Consider the following 19945-nt stretch of genomic DNA (forward strand, 5'->3'; position numbering starts at 1 on the left):
CAATTAATTTAGAATTTGAGTAGTTTAATAATTTATGGGCTATTTGGTATGGTATTTTAAGTAATAATTTTCAATATTTAAACAATATTACACGTATTTTTAAAAAATACAAATATCATTACTAAAACAACAACATTATCAAATAGTCCTTAATTTTTTTAAAAACAAATATTTTATCTATTACATAAAATTTTGGAATTAATCCTTTTTTTTTTTTTTTTGGGGAATTAATCCCTTTAGTCAATATTTTATCTATTTTAGCCTTTGGCTTCTAGATGTACCAAAAATTCCAAAGTCACAGCTGTTGACATGTTGTCTCAAAGACACACCTTCCTCTCTCAGCTCACTTTCTTCACCAAAAAAGTACACTTTCCCTGGAAAAAAAGAAAAAGAAAACATAAAAATCAAAAGCAAAAGAATCAAAATCACGCCCTCTCTCTCTCCTCTTTAATTTTTTTTTTTTTTTTCTCACTAACCAAACACAAACTAACTCACACTCTGTACAAAACCTTGGTCTGTCTTTACTTCTAAAAACCATGACTTGAAAGACGGTTTTTCACTTAGTCAGAGTCAGAGTCAGAGAGACTGAGAGTCGATGGGGGCGTCGCTGTCAAACTTGGCGGACGGGTCGTCGGGTTTGGATTCGGGTCCGGGTCTAGGGGACATACCGGAGAGTTGCGTGGCCTGCGTGTTTCTCTACCTGACTCCGCCGGAGATTTGCAATCTCGCGAGGCTGAACCGCGCGTTTCGCGGCGCCGCGTCGTCGGACTCGGTGTGGGAGTCGAAGTTGCCGGCGAACTATCAAGATCTGCTCGATCTGTTGCCGCCGGAGAGGTACAAGAGCTTGTCGAAGAAGGATATCTTCGCTCTGCTCTCTCGCCCTGTTCCATTCCACGATGGCACTAAGGTTTGCTACTGTCGCATTTCCTTGCTCGAACTCGTGCTCAATTCTTAGGGTTTTTGAGCAAATTTAGGGTTTTGACTTTGGGGGTTTACAGGAGGTGTGGCTGGACAGGGTTACTGGAAGGGTTTGCATGGCGATTTCGGCGAGAGGATTGGCGATAACCGGAATCGAAGACCGGAGATACTGGACTTGGATTCCTACTGAAGAATCTAGGTTAGTTTTTTCAAATTTTTTTTTTTTTTAAATTTCTTAATATAGGGTTTATTAGGGTTTTGATGGTGGTAGATGGTGTTGTATTTGTAAGTATTGAAGTTTGACTTGGTTTGAGAATTAAGATAAAGTTTAAGATTTAATTAAGTTTTAATATGCTTGAAATGGAGTGATATTTAACTTGCTCTATTAACTCTGTGGATTATGTTTATTAGTTTTGGTGTGGAAGCCTAATATGTTGCTTATTCCTTTAATTTGTTGAAGCAGTATAAGGATTTTAAGAAATATTATCCCAAGGGGAAGTACTTTCGATGTTGACTGCGATTCATGAAGCGGGTTTAATCTCACCTTATTGTATCTGTTGTTATCGGGTTATGTTAGAAATTCTTTATCTAATAAGCCTTGTGAATGCCAACCTTTCTTTTGAAGTTTTGGCAAGAATATAATTACTCTCTATTCAGGAGGTGATGTGTGCACCTTTTTGGTTATTTTGGTAAGAGGGTTAGGATTGAATATTATGAGGATTTTGTTAATTGGAATTACTATAAAAGCTTTCCAAAGTAAGTGGCTCTTCATTAAAACTTTGAAGGGATAAAATTATTTGTATCTGATTATTTCCTAACATTCTCTCAAACAGTTAAAATGGATATGAAATCCCACACAGACAAACAGTGTTTTATTTTTCTTCCTTTCTCTTTGTTTGATCTCTTAGCAGTTAGCACACATATCTGACAATACCAACTAGGCTGTTTGGTCAGGTTCTATTCCAGTGTATCACTAATGTGCAATGATTGGGAGTTTTACAGAGAAAGAAGAAAAAGGTACAGAGTGTTCTTAGGGAAACAAGAGGAGAGGAAAGGGTACAGATTTTCTCACCTATTGTTTTAGAGAAAACCTTTAAATCAATTGATTTATTGTTACACCGTCTCTAAATTGTTTGAATAAGACAACCTGAGTTGAACGTTGTCAATTGTCATTTTTAAAAATTTTGGATTACCTATTTATTTTTGCTGATATAAGGCTTTCAACCAAGCCTATTATGGCCTGGTCAGGATTCATCCACTGGCTCTCTTTGTTTCATTTATTTCTTTTTAATTTTCCCTCTTTTATTTTTCCTTTAGTGCATGAGATTTAATTATTTCACTCTTTTTCCTTAAATAATTATATATTTTATAAAATAAAATAGCTTGGTTTCAAAAAAAAAATTGTAGTCTATACTTTGAGCCAAGAATATACCATATTGAACTTGATGAAGTGACTGATTAGAGCCCTATTCCACTGCAAAGAAATGTCGTACTTACACCAGTCTGTTTGTTTCTTTGTTTTTTGTCTTTTTTTTGTGAGGGGTGGGGGAGGGGTTGACTTAAAGTTTCTTTAATTTTTTTTAAGCATGCACTTTTCTTCAATTCAACTTTAACGATGAGATTGCAATGACATCGAACCTTGATCAATCTTCAGTTTGAAATTGTTTCTATTGCTTGAGATGGATTGGTCAAGTACAAAGGAGAGCAATAATGCACCAATGAGGAAGAGTGATTTGATTCAAGTTGAGGGAATAAAAAGAGGTAAAGGAAGACCTAAAGTAATACTTGTAAAAGTTGAAAAAAAAAATGACATGTAAATTTTGGAGGTGATAGACAAATTGATTTTGGATAGGATAGAGTAGCAGAGAAGAATACAATGTTGCCGACATTAATTAGTCTGTTGAGGATGCATAGCCCCCAAAGTTTTGGGACTAGAGCTTTGTTGTTTTTTATTTTATTAATTAATACTCTTTGAGAGGGTCAGTTTTACTCTGAAAACGTTTTTTTTGTTGTATAATTAAAACCTCTCAGAATGGAAAATCTAGTCTGTCCTAAGATAGAATATGGCTATGTTTTGCCGTTGTGAGTGGTAATTTCTTCTTCAATAATGGCTAACTCTGTCACTTAGGGATAAAAAAGGAATTTCTTATTGTGATGAGGTTTTATTCTAATATAAGTCATGGGCAACTTGATATGACTGGAAGATTGCTGGCTTAAGCTTTAAGCTATTGAGATGCTGGTGAAGTTGGTGCTGCTGCTTGGGGTGTCAAATGTACTCATTGGGGGTCCTTATTGTGAATTCATAAATATCAATATGTTAAGAAAGATTTGCTTGTGTTTCGAATATTGATTTGAAAAGCCTAATGTTGTTGTGAGGACTGAGGAGTGATTCATTGTGATTGGGAACAGTTTTTTGGTTAATCTGCAATCTTTTTTGTTGAGGTCCTTGATTCTATGTTTTTGATGTTGAGCTTGAAGTTCAGACTATAGAAATTTTGCATTTCATTAGCCTTTAACTTTGGACAGGTTGGTCGTTGTCTTATGGGTATGCATGTTTTGTGTAATGGTAACAGCATGGCAGGCGACCTTTTCTCATGGCCCTAACTCTTCTATCATGTGAATTATTGATTTTTCAAAGTAAGTGGGTGATAAAACCATATTTTCAAATGAAATTTAGAGTTAAGAAAAATTGTATTCTGCATTCTGAATAGCTATCATATGTGGGACTAAGGCAATGATCCTTATGCTCCTTTTTTCATTCTTAATCACTTAGTTTTCTAAAAGTTCTCATGCAACTGTTGTCTTTTATGAACTTATACATAATATCATGGAGAGTTGCAGATGGCTTTTCAGGATTTGGAAGGCACTTTCATCTTTTCTCTCTTTAACACTATTTTATTGTAACTCCGCCTGAGCCTTACAAGTAACATGAAGTTAGTACTCATGTTGATCAGTTATCGTTAATTTCTTAGCACAGATTTTTCATTCAAACTAGTTTGGAGAAAGGTTTCTCCAACTCACTATGTGGTGACTCAAATGAGTATCTATGTGTACTCTTAATCAAGTCATGTCACTTGTTTAGATGGACTCTACATGTGGATGGTCATTTGAACTGCCATGTAATGAGTCGGGGGGGGGGGGGGGGGGGGGGGTCCCTGAATGTGAAGATTAAGCTTCAAAATAACCTGAGCATTATACTAACATGGTCATTCCATAACTACCTAGTTCACATGATAACAGTTGGGGGGTCAAAGCCACTGTTACGCCCCAACTTGACTAGCCGATGACTATAAATTTTTCAGTGCCAAAGACCAACAGAGAAGGTGCTAGAGGTAGCTAGCAAAGCTCCACTACCCTAGCTATAACATAAGCTCTAGGGCGTTGAAAATTTTAAACTAGTACTAGTACTGGTCCTAATTTAATTTGGTTGCCAAAAATAACTCTCAACCACCTAATGATTAATGATACCAATTAAGCACATAAGGTTGCCACAGGCCCACAGCTTAGCCTATAAAGCAAAAACGTATGTTATACAATGAGTTTTTGGTATTTTTAGCAGTTGTGGCAAAGGTTGGTAAACTCTTAAATTTGAACCACTGTGTGTATCTAAGAGGAACATGGTTTCAGTAAGAGTAAATGACAATGGAATTTAAGAGTAAGGCACAACATGACTGACAGCCTAATAGAATTGGTTCACGAAAGGTGCCTACAAAAGCAGGCCATGAGTACAGCCAAGCGGCGCTGAATCAGGACCAGTGTCTATGTAAAATATTCATGAAGCAGTAATTAAAAGGAAGCAATGCAACACAATGTTCTGTTCTAACACTACCAGAGATCTGCAGTTTTTTATTTTCCTCCACCTTAACATTATGATACATAAATTGATATATTAAAGGGTCATGCTAACGAGTGCCCTTAGGGCACTCATTAATAATTCATTTTAGAAAAGTTTAGATATCGTTTTTATGGGAAATGAAAAAAACTGTCAAAATATTAATTACTTTTTTTTCATTTCCTATAAAAACTTTTTTTAAATAGATTATTAATGAGTACCCTTAGAGCACTCATTAACATTTCTCTATATTAAATGGGAGATATAAAAGTACTTCCCTAATTGACGCGGGTCATTTTGATTTTGGCGATAAAAAATTACCCTGGAGTGAAACCTTGGAAAAGAAAGAATACTAGAATAGTTTACTGCTACTGGCACTTTTTAAACTGTTTCTATTAGGTATGTAAGTCAGCCTTAAAATCACTTTTGGAAAACTAAGACAGACAATAATTGAAATAAAGCGGCTAACCTCGGCAAAGATAACAAACTTACTATACTTTTATATAATGGGAAATGTTAAAGACAAATAATTCGAAAATGCTCTCAAAACAAGGTAGTTTGTAGAAGGCTATAGGTGTTTATGGCAACTAGACATTGATGTTTAGAGTCATATTAGTCAAAATAAATACAATAAATGAGGGTAAGGATTAGCTCCAGTGCATTGGAGCCGACATAATATGATTAAAATAAAGACGCTAAATGGGGGGTAGGGCTTAACTCTAGTGCACTAGAGTCGACACGATATGGACATGTGTCTATATTGTGTTAGCTCCATTGCAATAGAGCAATGGTACTAAGTTGTGTTTGGTGTCCCTAAAGAAGAAATAATTAGTAAAGGATTAACCAAGTTAGTAAATGAAAATCTCTTGCAAGAACTTAATGAATTAAAAGCAGTCATGGAGTTAGGAGCGCATGGGAAGGGAGAACAAAAGGTTCCACTTTTATTTAAATCCAATGATGACAGTTGCTTTATAAACCAAGCAGGAGTATTTCGTTAGCCAGCAAACACCTGGTTTTTATTTTTCCCAACCACCAGAAATTAAGACACTAATCACACCATGAATTCAATGGAAATAACACACTCCAGTCATTTGAATTTTGACCAATGACCACAAAGCTGAGTTATTTAAGAGTTAATACTGATTCTAAGTGATCCATTAGATCCAAGAATTTGAACTTTCTAATCTCTAGCTACCACAGTACCACTGGTGTCAAAAAGGTGCAACTCAATTCAGTTCTGGTTGGTTTTGAAATGGTACTAAATTACTTCATTAGTTCCCATTTTACTAGAGCATGAACCAGATCGATCTACCTAAAGCACCAAACACAAACAAAATGCTTAACGAGATTACTTCTCAGGTCTGCAGCAAATTAAATTATAAATTTAATGTTTTTAATTATTTTAATCCCATTCATCAGATCAAATTAAAAAACCACTGCACGGTACATTAACTTGATTTTCTTCAATAATAACTAACCGTAGAAGCACGCAATGTGTGAGACTAGATAATTATTTTGTAAATGTAATATAATGTATAATTTATTCACTAAAAAAATTGTTGAAGACAATTTATTCTTCCTAAAAATTAAACAATTTCTAAAATTATTTTGGGCGTGTTTTATTATTCTTCAAAATTATGTTATAATATGCTATATATAATTTATTCTCTAAATTTTATTGTAGACAATTTGTTTTCTCTAAAAATTAAACAATTTCAAAAAGTAATTTCCATCACCCTATTTTTACAAGAACAAAATTAACTTAGGTACAATACTTTAAATGCTATTCCTTAGGTTTCTTGTTAAAAATTGAGTCATGTGGCTACTTAACTAAAAAATATACTTCAACCTCATGAGAAAAAATCCACATGGCAAAATCTTAAGAGGTGAACTTAAGGAACGGTACTTAAGTACTGTACCTAAGTATTGGCCTTTTTACAAATATATAATTTTTTATTAATATTTTTTTAAAAAAATTATTCATATTCTTCTAACTATTGTTATTATGCATTATATTTTTCTAATTTCTTTTGGTAAAGCTAAAATTTTTAAGTTTCAAAGTTATTACTCAAATTCTCATTCTCTTAAAAAGAATATTATAATAACCAAAACTTATCATATAATAACAATTGATAGTACTCTCAAACCAAACTTGTATTTTCCTATTCTTAAGTAAGTACATCAAAGTGAACCAAAATGGACCGAAAGAGACCAAAGTAGATGGGAATTGACCAAATTGAATTGAATATATCAAAGTGGACCGAATAGACTGAAGTGGACCCAATTGGACTGAATAGACCAAATTGGACTGAATGGACCGAATTAGACTAAATTGGACCAGATAAACCAAATTGAACCGAAGTGGACTCAATGGACTGAAGTGACCGAATAAGATTGAACAAAACTGAATTGACCAAAGTAGATCAGTTGGACCAAAATGGACCTGACCGAATAGACCAAAATGGACTAGATGGATTGAAGTGGACCACAATAGACTGAATTGGACCGAGCACTGATCTGTAATTAGCATGGCCAAGATTATGTTTTGATATAAATGCTAATTCTTACTTCCAAAATAATTAAGTATAATTCAAGAAAAAATTAAACCAAAGCTATAAGAGAGAAAAAGACTACTTCTAATGGAGGACTAAAAAATATAACACCAAAACTCATGAACCTAAAATAGAGTTTTAAAAATTACAATGGTTCATTAACCTATTACAAGAAAGAATAAAAAAACAAGAGAAAGAATAACAACTTTTTCAAGAGAGAATGTGAGAGAGAATAATGAGAAATTTATAGAAAATAAGATGAAAAGAAAAAAAGTTTTAAAAAATAGTAATAAACACCAAATTATCCAAGTCATGTTATGTAATAAAATAACATCATATACATATATACCATCTTTATAATGCAATAAGATAATATGAAATCAAAAAGAACAAAAATTATAACAACTTAAAAACAAAAAACTTAATCACATCAACCCAAAGTAGAGTTCCAAATAATACAAAAATTTATCAACATAAAGTAGAGATGCAAGAAAAATAATTATAAAAAAAAATCCACCAAAAAAAGAAAACAAAAAAAAATTGAGAGAGAGAGAGAGAGAGAGAAATAACATTTTTTTTTAAAAAAAAATTATAATAAGAGGATGAGAATAAAAAAAGTCAAAAATAAAGGAAGATAAAGGGATAGAGGAAAAGTGATATTAAAGTAGATAGTAGTGGGGAGATGAAAAGGTAATGGGAGGAGAAAAGTTGAAAAAAAGTATAACAATAAGTTGGGAAATTAATAAGAAATAAATAGTTTAAAATAAGAAAAGAAGGTTGGAAATAAGTGGATGATATGCCTGCTAATATGGTCTAACAGAAACGTAGTAACAATAAATACGACGCTACTTTACCTTTTAGATATATATAGAATATAGATAACTTGGCTTTCTTATTAAACTAAAACCTCATAAACAAAAGAAAGTTCACCTTTTAGATATGAGCAAGACTTAACTACAGTATTTAAGTGTTATTCCTCAAGTTCCCATTTTAAGATTCTACTATGTAATTTTTTTCTCATGAGATGAAAGTATATTTTTTAGTTAAGTAGCCATATGGCTGAATTTTAAAAGAAAAACTTAAGGAACAACACCTAAAATACTGTATCTAAATTTTGTTATATAGAATATAGATATTTTGGCTTTCTTCTTAAACTAAAACCTCATAAACAAGAGAAAGTTCAAAATACGAACTTTGACTCCCTCGCAGTGAAACACAACATAAATTTCCACACGTTCCTGAAAACTAGGAGTCGTGAGAGGTAATAGAAGAGAGAGATGGGAGATCACGATAGGAGAAGAAGAAAAAAGAAGCCAGAGTAACTATTGCAACATTGTGAAAACCCAGAGTGACATAATAGTAGTACTCTTGCGAAGTGAGACTATAAATCAGTTGACCAATGTTTCTCCCTTCTGTTTCCAACAGGGAAGCTCATAAATTATCCTATTTCTATTTCAAGTAACACAAACTATAATGGTGGGTTATACATTGAATTTAGTCCACTCTCTCCTCAAATAGAACCGAACCAAGTCACCCCACTAGTTAAATGAGTTGGATTAATTCCAGGTTAGGCAAGTTGCACACATATTTTGATACCATTTGCCATGTGGAAGTCCATTAAGCTATAGGTAGAAAAATAAAAAGAACAGCCCAAGATGCATTATAATCCTTCACATAAAAGGTTTAGTCTTAAGCAATATTCATGAGAGGCATAAACATTCATTGTCATTGCTGCTGTTGAGCAATTATTTGAAACTAATTTCATGGTAGTTGGAGAAATAGAATTCTCTCTATTCCAAGTGAAATGGAGAATATATCCGTTCGGGGAGAGCATTATCCCAAGTCCCCTCCACAGATATTTGAATTTCACGCAAAAGTAAAATAATGAAAGCAAAAACACTGCCTTCAATGAAGCTTCAGGGAGGCATATACCTCAGATGCATCATAAGTTAGTTACAATGCTTACAGAAAGAGCTTAATCTTGTATGCAAAGGTATAGAAAATAGACAAAACTGGAACAGACAAATTAGAATTACATAACCATAGAGGACACGTAACTACTGCAAAAACCTACTAAGATGACATTCCTCAAAACAAATGCCTTCAGAAGTATGAGCTGTATAATAAATCACATCTAAAGTCCTCTAGGATCACTGACATCACTAAACAATTTCACTTTTTGAGTATACGGCTACTTCAAAACCCCTCTTCTTTTACGGTCTTTTAAATCACTGGGGATAATAAATACAGAATCTACACAAAGCCCGCCTTTAGAATGTGTGCAATCTATCTGTTTCATGGAAAATCTGACTTCAGTCTCAGGATCTGAGTCAGTAACAATGAATTCACCAACCTTGTAATCTATCCAGCATCCACGCTTATGATAGCCATTGATTTCATCATGTTCAGTGTCGTCTAAACAGCACTCACATAATGCCTGCTGACCATCCGTCGTAAATAACTCAAATCGTACTGGCTTGATATCCCAACCATGGGTATGCTCGAAATTACACACACGCCGTCCCAGCCTTTTGGAAAACCTTCCAAGATGAAGCCTGAATGACAGAGTATAGCTATCAGCAGGAAAGGGGAACTTTATCACTCCATCTACTTCAAACCACCATATTTGCTGCAAATAGGCCACATGATTGAACCTGCAAACAAAGAGGTTCATCAAAGTGTAAGAGAATAATATTACACAAGATTGAGCAGAAATTATAACACAAAAGGTAACCAGAGTACCAGACATAAGTGGCGATTGAAAATAAGTACCAACTCCAGACACTTTCAGCAACCACAATCATGGTTGAAACAGGCATGAAGAAAATAAACTTAATCTATGAATTATGAGCAGATGATAAACTGATTCTTATTAAATATATATGTGCCCACTTTTTGATGTCTTTAACATGAGTTCCAGGGGGGAAAATGAAAACTGATAACTAAAGAAATATCAAATAGCCTCAGTAGCCAACCCAAAATTTTAGGACTAAGTTGGTTGTTACATCAAATAGCCTCAGTATTCATTAATAAAAAATTCCATATAGCCCCGCATTTGTAGAACCAGGCCTGCCCGAAGAACTTAGTAGAAGGAATAAGGAAGGTATTCCACAAAGAGCAGAAAATAACAATGGCCAATGCGTTATTGCAAGCCCATCCACCACTTGTGTAAGACCATTTTTACAAAGACTAAGAGAAAGTGACTAAATTTGTAGACTCTCGAATATGAAATGGTTTATATACATTTATAGCCCACTTATTTTCTTTACCTAAGGAGGCAGTACAAATAACAGAAAAATCCATGATCAATTTTTATTATTATTTTTAACATAAATCTGTTGGGGTCATGAGTGACACTGTATCAGACATTACAACATCAAGTAGGACAAGAAAAGCTAGGAAAACCACTAGAGCATATTCAAAGTATTCACAGCCTATCCAGCAAATATAAGAAATTGGGCAAATTCTCCTCCAAAACAGTTAAAGGAACACCACCCCCCCCCCCCCCCCCCCCCCCTCCCNTGTGTGTGAGAGAGAGAGAGAGAGAGAGAGAGAGTGTTGAGTACGCGACGAAGAAATAGATACGAATCTAGTTGGGTTGGCGATGACACGTGGCGGGGAGTGATGGCAATTAGGTGGCAAGTTTTCTTTGTGGGACCCAGTGTCTCGCCTTTACGGTGGCCTGTTGGATTCTTGACAGCTCACCGGGTTCAGACACGTGGGACTTTATTAGGTGTATTATATTATGGGGTGCATATCTTTTTAGTTTTTTTAGAGCATTTGTAGCAACTTGTCTAGAAATTTCTGTCCGTTCTTAGCGACTGTTTAGCTAAGCTTAAAAAACCAATTTATTTTATTATTTAATATTTTTTAAAAATGTTAACGAGTGTATTTAGAGCATTTATTGATAATCTATTTAAAAAATTTTTTTATAGGGAATGAAAAAAAAGTAATTAATATTTTGACAGTTTTTTTCATTTCCCATAAAAACGATATCTAAAATTTCTTGAAGTGAATTATTAATGAGTGCTCTAAGGGTACTCGTTAGCATGACCCAATATTTTTTTGCTACTATTTATGAGTTTTGCTATACTTTTTGCTACTATTTATGAGTTTTACTGTACTATTTCAACTAATTTTTACCTTTATTTACAATACTTTCAACAAAAAAAATTTAGTTTCAGTAAAATAAGCGGATCTCAATCAGACATTTAATATAAGTACTTAATTTTTCTATTTTACATGTATTATTTATTTTATATTTTATTTTATTTGTAATAAAATCATTTTTCGTTCATTTATTATTATTATCTTCATAAAAAGAGAGAGGGAGAGAATCTGATGAGATGTGAGAGCAAGAGAAGAGAGAGAATAAAATAAAATATTGAAATACATTGTGAACAGTGATATTGTATATACCCACGGTTTACTACTGCAACCATGGTTTTTTTGCAAAACTTTACATTGTCTAATGTGGATGAATTTTAAATTTTGTTAGTTAAAATGTGATCTTATTCTATTGTACAAGCACTAATGCGAGTATTTTATTATCCAAAGTTTTAAAATTCCAAAAACAAAAAAAAATTACCCCCCCCCCCCAAAAAAAAGCAACATCCAATTGTCTATTCTTAATAATAAATAAAAAAAAAATTGTCACCTGCTATAGTAAAATCTTACATAAGTTATTGTAGCAAGTGTCTATTTATTTTTAAAATTGTTTTTACTCTCTCTCTCTCTCTCTCTCTCTCTCTCTCTGTGATCTACCATCGAGCCTCCACGAAGACAGAAAAGAGAAGTCTCCACCGATCTCAAAATGCCATAATAAGCAAAGATTGTGGTTGTGGGTTTTGGTTCGGTTTCCATCGAGTTATTGATTGTTGGGTGTTAGGCTAATGGTGGTTAGGTTGTGAGATTGGGTTTAGGTTTTGGTCGTAGTTGATTTAATAGATTTTGATTGTTGACAGTGATGTGGTGGTGGCGATTGTGGTTGTTATGGTTAATTGCTTTGGTTGGTGGTGGTGGTTGGGTTGATTTGGTTTGGCTCGTGGGCAATGGATAGGATGATTTTAGTATGAGTTTAAATGGAGGGTAGTGGACGGGTTGATATGGGTTTAGGTTTGGGTGGTGGGTGGTTGAGAGAGAGAGAGAGAGAGAGAGAGAGACGTTTAGTTATATTATTCTATGGAGTAGTTTATACTTTATACTATTACTTTAATGCATTGTATTTTAAAATAAGAAATGAGATATTCGGTATATTGTTAAATGGTCTATTAAAATAGATAAAGTAGCTTTTAGGTTGTAAATAAACAATTTCTTAGAAACCCATGTGGTAATGCTAATAAGTGGGTTTCTAGTTAACTCAATGAGTAAAGTCTCTTATCAAATAAAGGATCTAGAGTTCTTTACTCGCCTATATTGAAAACTAATTGATGTTTTGGTTTAATGTAAAGAGTAATCTTCATGGAGTGGAGTAAAACATAGATTTTAATATAACTCATGATCTCTTATTCATGAAGGTTTGTTTGGGTTCAAAATCTCTAATCAACATTTTGGGACACTCCCGAGTCCTATCCATAGGAGTTTAACAAAAATCAAGTGTTTGAAGAGTCTAAACACACTAAATAAATATATTACACTATAAATTTAATTAATAATTTTAATAACAAATTTATGTGATCATTTAGGTCCATATTAAGTTATCAACTATAATTTGTAATTTGTAATTATTGTGTGCTTTACTTTTTCATATAATCTTTTCCATTTTCTTTTTTTTTTAATACTATTTACCATTTACAAGCTTGCGTCTAATGTGTTTAAGTTTATATTTATTTTTGTTTTAGTATTATTACTATTTTTGTTTATAGAAATTAGACAGCGGAGAATATAAAATTTGGTTATGGATTTTTCGTAGTTTAAAAGATACTCCTAACATTTCCTTGTCAAAAACAAAATACTCCTAATATTTGGTTGAAAGTATTATTTTACAAAAGAAAGAACACATGCTTATTATTAGAGAGAGGTTTAATGAGAATGTATTGTAAGATAATCTTTATCTTTTCAAATTTACCTATAACAAATAACTTCATATAAGTCATTACACAAAAATAAATAAATAATTAAAATGAAAATAGAAAGTCCTCTTAACACATGTGCGTGTCTATATATATATATATATAATGTATGTGTATGTTCATGTTTATGTTATTCAAACATATACAATATTATCATGTCCAATGCTTGTGAAATAAATAATAAAAATATGTGTGTGTGTAATGTATATGCAAATCTTTTTCATGTGAAATAACTTGTCATATTAATAAAATAAGGCTTTGTCATTCAAACAATTGTGTAATCATATGAGGTAATTTATTCGTCAAATTCTAGTGATAATAACAACAACAATAAATTTGGAATTGTTTTTAAGCAAATTTCATGAACTTGGAGGTGTCGTACCTTNTTACATGGAATAGTTATCCATAATTATTATTATTTAGTAAATTGAGAAATAACTATTCATTTTTAGAAGTGAAGTAATGAGTAATTCTAATTCATAGTAGGGTCCACCATGAATATGAGAGAAGTAAACACAATTTCACTATACTTCAGGAGTACCTAAAAAATTTTCATGATGTAATAATTATTCCTAAATATACGTAATAACCTTAGAAATTATTATATTTCCAAAAAGTCACACTATCCCTGTATGCACAATAATTATAATAACTTGCATGTAACCTATGCAAACGCATGGATACATTTAAAATTAAACACAATTTTTATTATAAAAATATAAATAATTAGTAAAATTATTTTAAATAAAATATTTATCATGTAACACATGCATACATATAGATACATTTAAAATTAAACACGATTTTTATTATAAAAATATAAATAATTAGTCAAATTATTTTTTTAAAAGCAAACTTAATTACTCACATATTAAAATTATTACCTAAATTTAATACAACTTATGATCATTTTTTTTCTAATTTTTAATAAGATAGAACGTGTAGTGATCTTTGTTGTATGGTGATTTTTATTGAGTATATGTGATTGGTTTTTTTTTTTTTTTAATTTTTAATTTTACAGTTCATTAATATTAGATTCTTAGTATTTTTCATTTATTAACTCACTTAGTACAAAGATAAAATAAAAAAATAAAAATAAATAAAAATAAACTTAAGTGGATAATTATGGTGTGGTCCTCACTTAAATTTAGACACATGGCAAAAAATTAGATTCTAATTTCAAATTCTAATTGAACTTTATCTAAGTCTTACCTATTAATATATATATATATATTATAAAATTATTATGTTTCCAAAAATATAGATATATGGTTTTTTTCCTATTTTACAACCAAATGTATTGATAATGGATTATTATTCCATGACATTACATTCTATTCCTTGTAATACAAATTACAATTCCTAACATAATTATCATTCAATTTCAATGTACCAAATGTACCCTAAAAAGTGTTAGTTGAACTACCAAATCTAATGGGTAAAATATGTAACACCCTTAAGGTTTGGGTTAATACAAAATATAACAAAGGCTTTTAAAAAATATCCAATTTGCTCTCTAAGCATAAACGTCATTTAAAACCGTTTGATAATTCCTTATTCCTCCAAGTCCTCTATTTCCTTCCAACAACTTGTCCTAATTGCAAAGGTCTCATAAGTAACGGCTGCATTATTGCAATTAAATGCGAGTAAGAGTGCATGAGTAACTAATGATGTATAAATAACATCTAGATATGGATAAGGAAGCGAAAGGAGCAACAGATTTTATAACGGTATTAAGTGATGTTTATGCTTATGAAACAAATCGGATATTTTTGGAAAATTTTGTTAGCATGTGTCATCCGCCCAAATCTCAAGGGTAATTTTTCATTTTACCTAAAAATCAAAAATAAAAAAATCAAACAAAGATACATGTAAAAAAATTTTTTTTTTTAATTTGAAATTCGGGGTCAGCTAAAACGTGTCATACAGTACAAGGAGACATGCTCCTTGACCGAAAAGCAGGGGCAAGTTAGTAGCCGTTTTTGTGATGTCCCAAACACGTTTGTTAAAAAAACAACCCCGTCAAAGAAAAGCAATTTCCACATCCAAAGTCAAGGTTGCCGAGTGGGAATTGGAATTGGAATTGGAATTTCCTCTCACAAAACTCTATATATAAGACAACCTTGTCTTTTCCCATTTTACAGACCAGCAAGGCCAGCCACACGTCTACCTTGCCTTTTCTTTCCTAAAACTTCTCTCTGTCTCAGTTGTTTGCATAACATTATGGTTTGCTTTCCTTCTTTCTAGCTCAACTTGGTTGAGATTACAACTAAATTAGATTTTTTTTTATAAAAAAAAAATAGAGTTTAGAGGAGTTGTGGTGAGGATAATATTGGACATGGATCAAAGACCAAACTTTGTCATCCAAGGAGGGTTCAAATTGCCCATTGGGTACAGGTTCCATCCCACAGATGAAGAGCTTGTTGTTCACTATTTGAAGCGCAAGGTTTTTTCTATCCCATTCCCAGCTTCAGTCATTCCTGAGTTTGATGTTTTCCAGACAGATCCTTGGGGCTTGCCAGGTTTGTGAAAATCTCATTTGGTTTCAATTTTTTTCAATATCCTTAATTTTTTGTAGTTCCTAGTGTTGTTTGGCTCAGGAATATGAAAGATTCTGAGACTAAATTCACATGCTATATTACTGTATTTCATACAGTCACATTTTATGCTATAAAGGGTTTTGAAGTTTACATGCTTGTGATTTAAAGCTTATGATTTTATGACCATAGTTTTAGAAATGTTGGTCGAAAATTGAAAAAAGGGTTATCATTTTTTTTTCTTCCCTTTTCAATGGTTTAGGTGATTTAAATGAAAAAAGGTACTTCTTTAGCAGTAGAAAGAGTGTCAATGAAAACAAGAGCAAGAGAGCTGCTGGTTCTGGTTACTGGAAGCCTATTGGCAAAGACAAGCAAATATTAGCTTCTGGGAGCAACCAAGCAGTTGGGATGAGAAAAGCTCTAATTTTTTGTGAAGGGAAGCGATCCTATGGAACTAAAACAAGATGGGTCATGCATGAATATCGTCTTGTGGACTCTCAGACAAACACCTATTCGACCCAGGTATAAACATAGATGAAATTAGAATAGCTACATCAGATGGATTTGAGGGAAAATTATTACAATTTGAATGAAATTGTGAGGGTAGTACTAACCCCAGTTGCAAATATTACTCTAAGCTTAAGTTTTGTGAGCTTAATGATTTTGTTTTTGATTCCATATCCAGGTATCTGAGATTGAAAAGGAAGATTGGGTTATCTATTGTGTACTTAAAAGAAAGAAGAGAAATGAAAAACGAGGCGCTATTTCTCAGCCCTCTAAGAGAAAGAAAGTTCAGAGCTTGGAGGTGATTAGGCCAAGTTTTATGAATTCCAAGGTGGAAGAGAGCTCTGATTTAGGTCCCCCTCAACCTTCTGCATCTTGTTCAAGTGTAATCACTGATATCCGTCCTAATGAGTTAGATCAGGAAGAAACAAGTTCCCATATTAGTTTTTCTTCATTTTCATGTATGAGAGAGGCTTAAAAACCTCATATAGAGAGAGTTCTGTATCGGGTATTCAACAGTTGACAGTTGTGCAACAAATGAGAATGGCCTAAAAGAAAAGAATTAGCATTTTAACTGTGTTTCAAAGGCTCAAGAGATTGTGTTCTGCAAGCAAATCCTTAATTATCAATTTAATAATGTTCCCTTCCATTATCTTTATTAATTTAATGAAATTCAAAGCAATCATAGTGAGTGGAAAAGTGGTGGCACTGATGGTTGCTCAGAATCTAAGGTTTTATTATCAAAAGGCAAATGATTTTTGAGACAAAAGATGATCCAAAGTAATAAAAATAATGAAAGGAATAGATACAATAGGCATCCAAAGAAAGAAGTAAACAGGTTCTGTATTTTTCTAATCATGACTTTGTGAAAAGAAGCATGAACACAAACCAGAACACTAAGATGGTACTGCAAAAAAGCATCTGCACTGCACATGGGGGGTGCCTGATTCAAATCCATCTTTTCTTTTTGTTATTTGTTTTGTTCAATTATAAGAGCATCTGACAAATTCATCAGGAGCAGCATACATCTTTCAATATAAGAAGAACTCAATACCCCATTAACAAATACTTTCCCCCTGACGAATCTTTATGACTTTTTTCGTTTAATGAATTAGTTTAAGCAACATAAAAAAAGCAGAGAGATTCTCAATGCGTTTCCAGTTGCTGTTAATTTCAAATTATTCTATATAAACAATGTGTTTTCTCCTAAAGAATGGTGTTGGTTGTGTTGGAAAAGGTAAAGATTTTTCTATGTACTTCGCTTGGACAGCGCAATCCCTTGTGAGGGTTGAATAAGATTCCTTTTGTCAACCAATGGAACCTAAGAGGAGAAACATCCATGGTTATTTTAGTAATCCAGCTAAGCTAAGTGAAGCAGCATGAAAAATTCTTTTTGTAGGTGAAAATATTGTGAAAAGAAAATGTATTGATCAGAATATTAGAAGCGTGCAATCTCCTGAAAGACCTCAACTTTATGTATGGACCCATTGCAAGTTGGATGACAAATACCACACATGTATACAGTATATACTGCTCGATAGCATTAAGATTATATTCTAAACTTAAAAGGGATGAGTTATTATCATACGTTAAATTAAATATTAAGATTCTTTTTAGTCTATGCAATCACGTGATAAAATTTAATTAAAAACTTATGCCTTAGCACCTAAAAAATAATATCTAAGTTTTTCCTTATATGTAACCTATATTTCAAAGAACGATAATGCTACTGACAATTTTTTTCACATGTTTCACAATTACTAAAGGGTTCCATTTTGTATTGTGAATTCATATAAATCATGTGTCCACCATTCACAGTACCACTTCAATAATGTAAAAAATAGTGTGAAAAAAGTTGTGTTTGTAGCATTACTGTTCAAGAAGGGATACATCAACTTATAGGATATCACAAACTTGTAACAAACCCACTTAATTTGGAAAATCTGGGAGTCGATGAACATTTTTGTATATGTCTTGCTGAGCTGTTTAGTAGTCTCGAGTGTGGAAGCCAAAGAAACTATGTGCTATTAACTTGAAACATTATGTAAGAGTAAGACTAACAACATTAAAAAAATACATTGTTAACATAAAAAGGGTTAGGTGTTTTAGAAAGAGAGGTTGATGTTTCGGTCATGAAGATTACAACATTAGAATATTGTTTGTATACTTGATGAAGTTGATGTTTCTGTCATGAAGATAGCCACATTTTGCAAGTTGCCACAACAGAAAGAAAGAAAGGGAGGTTCTTGTGCGTGTGTGGTTGGGCTAGAGGCAGAAAAACGGTGACCATGGTTTCTTGAAGCAGTGGTTTTAGCATCTTTGTTAAGGACTATCTAAGGTATTACAATTCTGTACGTCACCTTTAGAGACGCAAAGAGGTAGATAAAAAGAACTGGATTGTGAGTTTTGGCGTAAATTGCTGACTTTTCTGGCTTAAACTTTTGTCAATGAAATGGACCTCGTATCGAATCATTGAAAGATGTCACAACCAAATTAGTTAAAAGGTGTGAATAAGTTTTTTTTTTTTTTTAAGAAATTTTTCCATGTCTTGTATGGATCCCAGTATATATGAACACTTTAATAAAATACAACACAAAACTCTCACTTTTGTGTGGTTTAAGAGAGGTCATTGGTAAGCAACCTTAATCTTAACACTTGATTAAAAAAATGACAAAATATGAGAGACAAAACAAAATAGAGACTTTAGGAGTTATAGTGACCGATATAAAGATAATCAATTTAAAATTGAAAAGTTTGTGTGCTCCAAGAAGTAGATAGGAGTCATGGACATAGTTATTTTATTGGGCTCAACGAGTATCACAAGAAACTCGTGTTAAAATAAGTACAACTTATTGAATTCCATTCAAATCTCAAATATTAGCAAAAGTACAATATAAGAAAAATTATCCGAGTCACTAATTTGATACAAGTCATACAATATATATACATGTGTACGATTCACGAACCTGCCCAATACACAACTACAACATGACACTTTTTTGCTTCGATTCGTCAAGACATATTGGACAATATGTATCACATATCATTCAATGCCAAATACCATGGTCACAATCACACCCAAAGGTATCTTTTTGTAGCTTTCTTCCACTCTACCAATCATCACAAGAAGAAACTTATTACCAGATTGTTGAATTCCCCCATTCTGTTAGTAAAGTCGGTTATATTGGTACACAACTGTGTGAATTGCAGCTATCAGGTTCGTTCTGTAGTTGTAATGGTTGACTAAGAATTGCTACAACAGTAATGGGGAGAATTGCTCTATCTAAAAGCTGGACAAGATAAAAGACTTTAAAAAGTGAACACATCGTAATCGCAGTATATTTTTACATTAAGCAGCTCTTACCAATTTACAATAAGTAGCTAGATGATTTTTCACTGCTAGCCATCAAACATTTCAACAATCAGACATTAGAAATCCAATCTGCAAATTGAGGAAATTTTGGTTCCTTCAAAATTCACATTATTGTCATAATGGTAGCTTCATCCAGAAGTAATCACTAACTCCTTTTT

General features: G+C 32.6%; 3 protein-coding genes and 1 long non-coding RNA gene across 11 annotated transcripts; 2 read left to right on the plus strand and 2 right to left on the minus strand.

The window, feature by feature from the left end:
* Positions 1 to 305: 305 nt before the first annotated feature.
* Positions 306 to 3553, plus strand: LOC136070165 (F-box protein PP2-A15-like). 8 transcript variants are annotated; one of them, XM_065779627.1, is made up of 4 exons: positions 306 to 907; positions 999 to 1117; positions 2573 to 2679; positions 3445 to 3497. In XM_065779627.1, exons 1-4 carry the CDS (start codon positions 596 to 598, stop codon positions 3480 to 3482), a joined length of 576 nt encoding a protein of 191 aa, XP_065635699.1. In that variant the 5' UTR covers positions 306 to 595; the 3' UTR covers positions 3483 to 3497. The 8 variants fall into 8 exon arrangements, with proteins under 8 accessions (XP_065635699.1, XP_065635700.1, XP_065635702.1 ...); XM_065779628.1 differs by lacking the exons at positions 2573 to 2679; positions 3445 to 3497 and adding an exon at positions 1873 to 2017; XM_065779630.1 differs by lacking the exon at positions 2573 to 2679 and having other exon boundaries at positions 308 to 907; positions 3445 to 3553.
* Positions 3554 to 9179: 5626 nt separating this feature from the next.
* LOC111998089 (F-box protein PP2-A15) lies at positions 9180 to 9958 on the minus strand (the record flags this gene model as incomplete). Its single annotated transcript, XM_024030198.2, is given in 1 exon segment — positions 9180 to 9958. A coding segment is annotated over 1 exon segment (465 nt), but the record flags the coding sequence as incomplete, so codon positions are not given.
* Positions 9959 to 15487: 5529 nt separating this feature from the next.
* LOC136070166 (NAC domain-containing protein 83-like) lies at positions 15488 to 16988 on the plus strand. The gene is made up of 3 exons (XM_065779636.1): positions 15488 to 15895; positions 16173 to 16432; positions 16596 to 16988. Exons 1-3 carry the CDS (start codon positions 15712 to 15714, stop codon positions 16890 to 16892), a joined length of 741 nt encoding a protein of 246 aa, XP_065635708.1. The 5' UTR covers positions 15488 to 15711; the 3' UTR covers positions 16893 to 16988.
* A 2265-nt stretch (positions 16989 to 19253) lies between these two features.
* LOC136070152 (uncharacterized) lies at positions 19254 to 19939 on the minus strand. Its single transcript, XR_010631406.1, has 2 exons — positions 19779 to 19939; positions 19254 to 19704 (listed from the first exon to the last, which is right to left on the minus strand). It is a non-coding gene; the product is annotated as an uncharacterized LOC136070152 (long non-coding RNA).
* Between the last annotated feature and the right edge of the window lie 6 nt (positions 19940 to 19945).

The sequence above is a fragment of the Quercus suber genome, unplaced genomic scaffold, assembly GCF_002906115.3.
Source record: "Quercus suber isolate HL8 unplaced genomic scaffold, Cork oak 2.0 scaffold_215, whole genome shotgun sequence".
NCBI lineage: Eukaryota > Viridiplantae > Streptophyta > Magnoliopsida > Fagales > Fagaceae > Quercus > Quercus suber.